Raw genomic sequence first — 8,747 nt, 5'->3', positions numbered from 1 at the left:
GGATTTTGGGATGTATGTACAGGATCATGCTGAAGCTTTGGGGCCAATGGATCTATTTCATGATATTGGAGCTCATCTGCCTCTGTACTGAAAGCAGCCACCAAAAGACAGACCAGAGTTAATAGGCTCAAGGTGAGCTCTCTTTAGCTAGATTAGGTTGAGATGCTAGGACACTGGCTGGGGCTTGCTATTAATAAAAGCCCCCCCTCACCTGAAGCAAACTACTTGAGAGCTGAGCAGAAGTTAGTTTACCCTAGATGATGGCGATATAAGACATGCACTTCAGCACACCAGGAGCATATTTATAAGTTCAAACCGTACAGGAGATAAGCAAGCAGTTTCTATGGCCTTCCAGCCAACAAGCCTCCTCCACCACACCTCACCTTTGGAATACTCTACCATATCACCTAAGAGAAAACCTTCGATTGGTTTAGAGGCAAATTGAAAAGCCTATTAGTCAAGGCTGCTTTCAATTTATAAGCAGTTATCAAACTTTCCATCATTCCCCCCCCCCCCCCCCCCAATAGCTTAAGCACTCAAACTGTTGGGCCAGACCCGTTAACACTACAAGCCCTGCCAGCAGAAGATATCCTGTGCCCTGGGAGGGGAGTCTTCCTGACCCAGCCTGAACAGAAACTTAGCATAGCAGTTGCTCCACAATCACCCCTCCCCCTTTCAGCAAGGAAGTACCAGCATTAGCCTGGAAATTTCCCTAAGGGAGGGCTCTGGCAGAGCACATCCCTGCTAGCCAAGGATATTGGCTTAGAGTGAAGCTACCCCCCCCCCCCCCCCCCCCGATTGATGGGCACCTACAATCTGTTATAGCCATGATCATCCATGCATAGCTTAAAAACCTAAGACGACAACTAGACTGCTCAGATGTTTGCTCCTACTACTTGTAGAGTGCGCAAGATGCATTCTTGAATTAGCTTAGCTATTAAACAGGGCTTTTCATTCTTTCCTGCATGAGCTACAACTCATGCATATTCAAGGCAGTAATCCTAAATCAATTGCCTAGGTATGCCTCCAGGAGGGAGATGACAACTGGCATAGACAAGCTCCAAGGTGAGCTATTGGCTTACAATAGCTTCCATTTTTGAGTCAAGTTGCCAAACTACTACATTGAGAAGGGCATCAAGGTGCCATTTGATAACTAGTACTCACACCCTTCATACAGTTAAGACACAGGGCATGTAAAGAAACACATGTGGGCCATTAACTCATGACACTAAGACAAACTTTCCAAGTTAGCATTTTATTCACTACTAAATTTACAGTAGTAGAGTTAAGTCTTATTGTTTCTTCATTAAGTAGAAAATATCTTCTCCAATTCTAGAAAGAAAAAAGATAAGATTAAGACAGATATTTGAGTCAAAACTGCCTGTTGGCATCTTACAAAAATTAGCTGTGAACTTGAAAACCCAGTTCTGATGTGTATCTATGTACATTCAGACCTGAACCATTGCTCTAAATAGCAGGAGCCTGAAGCATGCCACAAAAATTACCACCCATGAAGTTTAATGAAAGGCCAGTTACCTTGTGGCTTTCCAGTTTTTCACCGTTGAACTGACAGATGATCTCAGAAGCCAGATAGTCTTAAGAACTTGTGCATCTGATTTCCCAAAGCATTGTCCAGCCCAGGTGCTCACAGAACCTGGGAAGGAAGAACAATCTTACTTTCTAGTGATTATATTGATCAACTCATAGGTGTCCCACTTCAGCACAGACTCTGAACTACTGAATTGAGACATTAGTTAGGAACTCCCCCCCCCCCCCCCCAATATGTTCCATTCTAATGGAGTTCCAAGGGGGAAGTAGAATCAAGTGACTTGGATCACAGTATTCTTTACATATCACTTTCTTCAAGATATTCCGACATTAACTGCAGCCACTTGGATGATCAGGATATCCACAATATGCATTAAAATGGAGTGGATAAAGACTCATTTATTCAGGATATCCTGACCATCTAAGTGGCTGCAGTTACGCTTGATAAGAGGAGCAAGAATGTAGCTAGACAGTTGCCTGTGCTTGCATGCCACAGGAGACCAAGGCAGACAAAAATGTAAGGTAGCATAGTTTGATGAGGCTTCTGGGGCATCTTTCCAGATTTCTGCTTCTGGGCTGCCCCCTCCACTCCCCACCATCTATATAACATAAGCAGTGCCTCTGCTGGTTCAGACTAGAGGTCCATCATGCCCAGCAGTCTGCTCATGCGGTGGTTCATAGAGGTCCAGGACCTGTATAGTAATCCTCTTATCTATACCCTTCGATTCCCTTTTCTTTCAGGAAATCATGGGGTTCAAGAAGGGATTACAATACCGTACTCTGTCCTATAACACCCTCTGGAAGTTCATTCCAGGTGTCCACCACCCTTTGGGAGAAGAACTTCCCAGCATTGTTTCTGAATCTGTCCCCTCTTAATTTTTCCGAATGTCCTCTCATTTGTGTAGTTTCCGAAAGTTTGAAGAATCTGTTCCTCTCCACTTTCTCTATGCCCTTCATGATCTTGTAAGTCTCTATCATGTCCCCTCTAAGCCTCCTGCTTTTCCAGGGAAAAGAGCCCCAGTTTCTCTAATCTTTCAGCATATGAAAGGTTTTCCATACCATCAATTGCGTCGCTCTTTTCTGAACCCTCTTGAGTATCGCCATATCCTTCTTAAGGTACAGCGATCAATATTGTATGCAGTACTCCAGATGCAGGTGCACCATCACCCGATACAACGGCAGAATAACTTTTTGTTCTGGTTGTAATACCTTTCTTGATAATACCTAGCATTCTATTTGCTTTCTTAGGGGCCGCTGCACACTGTGCTGATGGCTTCATTGTCTTGTCCACTATTACCCCCAAGTCCTTTTCTAGGGTACTTTCACCCATTACCAGCCCTCCCATTGTATAACTGTACTTTGGGTTTCTGTTGCCTACATGCAAGACTTTACATTTCTCTACATTAAACTTCATCTGTCATCATGTCACCCACTTCTAGTTTGTTCAGGTCCCTTTGTAAATCTTCACACAGTCCTTTAGTTACAACTCCACTAAATAGTTTGGCGTCTGCAAATTTTATTACTTCACACTTTGTCCCTGTTTCTAGATCATTTATAAATACATTGAAGAGCAGTGGTCCGAGTACCGACCCCTGCGGAACACCACTTGTGACCCTTCTCCAGTCAGAGTAGTGGCCCTTCACTCCTACCCGCCAACCAATTTTTGATCCATCTATATACGTCTCCTTCCACCCCATGGTTCTTCAGTTTCCATAGTAGGCGTTCATGGGGTACCTTGTCAAAGGCTTTTTGGAAATCTAAGTATATGATGTCTATGGGGTCCCCTTTGTCCATTTGTTTAATTCCTTCGAAGAAGTGTAATAAGTGGGCCTGTACCTCTTCCCCAGTGAGGTTGACAAAACCAAGTGAACAAAAACCTTAGTGTTAGTGGTTCTCACAAACAGCCATTCAGGATATCCTGAGGTGATTTGAGTGACTGAGAGATTTGCATAGTGTCACCTTAGGATATCCTGAATGGCTGGTGGTCCTCAGGACAGGTTTGAGCACTACTAGTTCTCAACCCAGTCAGTTTTTCCAGATTATGTCTAGTCTCAAAGAGCAACAAAAATGCTCAAGACTTATACAATAAAAGAATTATCCTGAATGTGTGTTATGACATCATACCAGAGGCTTATCAAGCCTAATATCTAGTGAGCTGGATTGGCCATTGCCAGACTACAAGTACCCAGATACCAAATATAGAGTCCATTTGTTACAAGCATCACAAGCTGTCCTTCCCAAGTCTGTATTAGGGCTGAAGGAATAATTAGTTAGCCAGCTAACACTTCACCCACATCTTTGAATAAAGTGTCAAGCTTCGTTGTAGTTTTGACAGTCCATACAGCTCCCCAATGCTAAAAAACAAAAACCCACACCAAAACCACTCCACCCACAAAACCATGAACCAACTAGAAAAAAGTTACTCCCCCCTCCTCTCCCCCCCACCCCGAGTACAAGATACTAACACAGCCTGTGTTGCCTTCACCACTGAAGATCCATCTCTTCAATTGAAGAGTGCAGACAACCTCCTCCCAGCTCCCCTTCTCTCCTATTCCCTGCTCCCCTCCTCTCACTCGTCTTCTTCAAATGCCTATAATTTTATTGTCCTGTAACTTTGTGAATGTCAATTAAAATCCATTCTGAGCTCCTGGGAGAATGGGATAGCAATCTAAACAAAGAAAATATTCACTTACCGCCATCCCAGAGCGCAGAAAATGCGAAGGTGGGCTCATCACCTGCATTTTGAAGGCCAGTCACTTTGCTTGTTTTTGTACTCCCCGCTGAACCCTTTGAGGTCTCCACCATGGTATGGAAGGAGCCCTCAATAAACATCCCCCGATCAAGAGAGAGTTTGAGGATGGAGCCCAAATCATTCTGCCAGGTACCAGTGATATTACAGATACTAGCCTAGGAGGAAGAAAGTAGTGTTACTAAAAGCAGATTCATGATCTAGGTGGCAAAAGTCTTACAAGACTTTTGGAAAGAGATTTGTATATAGTGTATAAAACACATGTTACAATTCCAAGTTATTTATATGAGCAATGCAGTATGCCAATATAGAAGCAATAGGTCTCCAGCAATAGCATTTTTGCCTTCAAGTGTAAAGATTAAATGAACAAAGTTTGTCCAATGCTTTGTTTTATTTTTTAAATGTTGGTCTTGTTATTCTAATATAGGTACTCTTGATCATATGATTTTTCATTGTGTAGTGGTTAAGTCATTTTGGGACTCTGTGTGGGTTACTGTATCCAAACTTTTTGATATTCAGGAACCCCTTTCTCTAGCTATTCTGATATATGGCAATCTGGGTTTACGCTCTCCAATTGATGACATGTCAGTTAGATGCTTATTGATCATTGCTCTCAAACTTAGTGTTTTAACTGGAAAAATGCTAACAATTTGTCTTATAATCTGTGGTGGCATGATGTATGCTTAATGCAATATGAAAGATGTTTTACAGAGAAATGTGCATAAACATGAACAAATCTGGGCACCTTTAACTGCGTATTGCGATTCTTTAGACCACTGCCCTTGTCTATCGTTTTTGTATACCTTTTCTTTTTTTTGTACTTGCTGTACTGATTTTGATCTTGATTGTATTAGATAGAAGCAGACTGTTGCTGTTCTTGTTTGCTTTGTACTCTTTATTCTGCATTTTATAAAACTAATAAACATTTTGAACTTAAAAAAAAATAATGTCTTCAACGTTGGGAATATAGCAGTACAAGAAACATTAAGAACTTTAAAAGAGTGCACAGAGATGCATGTGGGAAAGGGAACCCGAACTATAGCTACATGATATTAAGAGTCACTGCCCAGATCAGGGGTGTCAAAGTCCCTCCTTGAGGGCTGCAATCCAGTTGGGTTTTCAGGATTTCCCCCAATGAATATACATGAGATCTATTTGCATGCACTGCTTTCATTGTCTGCCAATAGATCTCATGCATATCCATTGGGGAAATCCTGAAAACCCAACTGGATTACAGCCCTCGAGGGACTTTAACAGCCCCAATCTAGATCATTGTCGAGGATATGTTGAAACCCTCAACTCAATGTGCGGCGGCTGCTAGGAAAGTAGATAGAATGTCAGGAAAGGAATAGAAAACAAAGACAAGTGTCATTATACCCTTGTATTGCACTATGGTACGACCACACCTCAAATACTGTGTATAGTGCTGGTCGCCATCTCTCAAGATATAGCGGAATTACAAAATAAATAAAAAAATACAGAGAAGGGCAACAAGTGATAAAGGATGAATCAACTTCCCTATAGGAGTTGAAAGCGGCTAGGGTTCTTCAGCTTAGAGAAGAGATAGTTCAAGGACGATATGAAAGAGGTCTATAAAATACCGAGGAGTGGAAAGGGTAGATTTGAATCACTTGTTCACTCATTCCCAAAAATTAGGACTAGGGGACATGCGACGAAGCTACTAAGTAGTAGATTTTAAAACAAAACCAGAGAAAATATTTCTTCACACAACACATAATTAAACCCTGGCATTTGTTGCCAGAAAATGTGGTGAAATCGGTTAGCTTAGCGGGGCTTAAAAAAGTTTGGATAATCTCCTAAAAAAAGTCCTTAAGCCATTATTGAGATGGCTTGGGGAAAATCCACTCCTTATTTCTAGGATAAGCAGCACAAGATCTTTTTATTACTTGGGATCTAGCTAGGTACCTGGGTGGGCCACTATTAGAAACAGGATACTGGGCTTGATGGACCTTTGGTCCATCCTAGTATGGCAATTCTTGTGTTTTTATGAGCACATAATTAGCTACTTTCCTACATAAGCGGAGAAACAAACCTAGGAGTTAAGATATTATAAATAATAGTCTAAGCTTTAAACATTAATGTATTCTGAAGCAAGAAGAAAAAAAAGTTAAGTTTACAGTTAAACACTGATGTTTGCATTTCAACTCAGCACAAGCTAACCCAATGAAGTCGGTCCTCGAGGGCCGGAATCCAGTCGGGTTTTCTGGATTTCCCCAATGAATATGCATTGAAAGCAGTGCATGCACATAGATCTCATGCAGATTCATTGGGGAAATCCAGAAAACCCGACTGGATTCTGGCCCTTGAGGAGGGACTTTGACACCCCTGGTCTAAACCTAGACCTCTTTCAGCTTAAAGTCTCAGTATAGTTAAAGTGAACACTCCCTTATAATATCTTATTTATAGTCAAATCTAGCATATAGTCTTGGGCAATAAGTGTTTGAGACCTAGCTTGAGTTTAGAATTCAACTACTAGACCGAGCCAAGGCTGGATTCTAGTAGCCAAATCTTGAACTTTACATTCTTGCTTTATAACTGCTTATAAATTTTAATGTCTATCTAGTCAAAAGAAGTCCCCAGAATACACTAGGTACATTACAGAACCAGGTTCTCAGGCATTAAAGGCTGAAACTAGATGTTCTGTACATTTGAAAGTTGTGTTCATACAGTATATAATAGGTACTCGAGTTGTATTTTTTGTTCACTTAAGACTTTCAGTTATAAAAATGTTGTATATTTACATGATTATTATAATTTGCCAGTGCCTACAGCATGAGGCAATCAAGTCAGCCAATCAAAATTTTATCACACTTTAGTAAATAGCAAAAAGTATACTTTTACTATCACCAGCTGCCAAAAATCCTTGGTAACAGTAATGTGTTCCTCTTTCTGCACTTTGGATATTTGTTATTTTTACCAACAGTTTATAATTTTGTGTCCAACTTTATTGCTGTTCTAAACTGAGCTTCAGTGTTGAAGTTTTAGCTGCACCAAGGCACAACAGAGTTGAAATAGTGCTTCTCAGAGGTCTTCCACTACACCATCTCTCGCCCCTTCCATCCGTTCAAAATTCTGCTGCATGACTTATATTCTGCCAGTGTCACTATTCTCACGTTACCCTTCTCCTCAAGTCACCTCATTGCTCTTTCCCCTTCTGCCTGCAGTTCAAATGCCTCTTACTGACTTACAAAATGCATTCACTCTAAAGCTCCTCAGAGTTTTCTCCCCTTAAAAAAAAAAAAAAAAAAAAAAGCCTCTTCGCTGGAAGTGCAGGTAACCCCTTCTCTACTACCAGCTCCAGACTCCGTCCCTTTGATCTTGCTGTACATTAAGCCTTGAACAGACTTCCTGAGGCAGTAGGCCAAACTGCCTCTGGCAGGATTCAAGTCTAGGCTTAAAACCCACTTTTTAACACTAGCTCCCACTCAGCTGTAAAGTACATCTTTTTTATCATTCCCTCTGTAAGGAATTATTTATTCAGGTACTCAAGCATTTTTCCTTATCTGTCCCAGTAGACTCACAATTTAAATGTACCTGGAGCAATGGGGAGGGGGATGGGATTAAGTGACTTACCTAGGGTCACAAGGAGTAGCAGGGGTTTGAATCCACCACCTCAGGGTACTGAGGCTGTAGCTCTAACCACTACACCACCCTCTCTAATGTTTTTAATTAGATTGTAAACTTCAATGAGACAGGGATCGTCTCTTACATGTTTAATACTGTTTATGTTTAGTAGTACTATAGAAATATGGTTGTCACTACTACTAATTTCTACAAGAGCTCAACTCTAGTCAACCTATAAAGCAAAAAACACAAAACAAAACAAAACACCCAAAACAAACCTGTCTCAACAGGATTAGTGAACCAACCTCTGAATAGTTTCAGCATTTACAGCACATTTGTGTTATACATAGCACAGATATATGAAACATTTTAAGATAATACCATAGTTAACTATAAAAATAGTTTTATTAAAATAAAAACAGAGCCAGAATAGTTTTAGTAAGAACTATAGACCCTAGTACACAAGAAATTAAACAACAACAACAAAAAAACCCACTTACTTCTGCTGTGAAGAACAAAGCTACAAGCCAAAAGAAACCACTCAATCGGAGCATAAGAACCATCTTTTGCTACTTTTGCAGGTGCAGAAAAACCCTTGCTGTAGTACCATAAAGCTAAAGGAAATGCTGATGCTTTATTATATAGCTCAGAAGCTGGAATAAATATCCAGCAGCTGTGTTAATTAATCAAGAACAGGTGGGCCCTTGGTGGTCATGAGCCAGATTGCTCAGTATTTTTAAAGGTACAGCCACAGCTTTAGGGCCCAAATTGCAAAGCTAAAATTCTGAAAGATTCAGATTTTATTCTGTTTAGTTTGACTGGAATTCTGCCAGAGAATTTCAACTGGGCAGACTAGATAGGCCTA

The 8,747-nt window shown here is 40.8% G+C and overlaps 1 protein-coding gene across 1 annotated transcript; it reads right to left on the bottom strand.

The window, feature by feature from the left end:
• Nucleotides 1–1,236: 1,236 nt before the first annotated feature.
• LOC117368444 (avidin-like) lies at nucleotides 1,237–8,540 on the bottom strand. The gene is made up of 4 exons (XM_033962109.1): nucleotides 8,383–8,540; nucleotides 4,242–4,455; nucleotides 1,537–1,654; nucleotides 1,237–1,332 (listed from the first exon to the last, which is right to left on the bottom strand). Exons 1-4 carry the CDS (start codon nucleotides 8,443–8,445, stop codon nucleotides 1,293–1,295), a joined length of 435 nt encoding a protein of 144 aa, XP_033818000.1. The 5' UTR covers nucleotides 8,446–8,540; the 3' UTR covers nucleotides 1,237–1,292.
• Nucleotides 8,541–8,747: the final 207 nt, after the last annotated feature.

Source organism: Geotrypetes seraphini, chromosome 10, assembly GCF_902459505.1.
Source record: "Geotrypetes seraphini chromosome 10, aGeoSer1.1, whole genome shotgun sequence".
Classification (NCBI taxonomy): Eukaryota; Metazoa; Chordata; class Amphibia; order Gymnophiona; family Dermophiidae; genus Geotrypetes; species Geotrypetes seraphini.
This window is presented reverse-complemented; position numbering and strand designations above follow the sequence as displayed.

What these genes read in the sequence shown, in the direction of transcription:
- LOC117368444 (XM_033962109.1), bottom strand. Translation starts at nt 8,445, where the DNA reads ATGGTTCTTATGCTCCGATTGAGTGGTTTCTTTTGGCTTGTAGCTTTG. An exon ending in TTCTGCGCTCTGGGATGGCG is followed by an intron (nt 1,655 to 4,241) that starts GTAAGTGAATAT and finishes CTTCCTTCCCAG; the next exon opens with GTTCTGTGAGCACCTGGGCT. An exon ending in AAAAACTGGAAAGCCACAAG is followed by an intron (nt 1,333 to 1,536) that starts GTAACTGGCCTT and finishes TTTTCTTTCTAG; the next exon opens with AATTGGAGAAGATATTTTCT.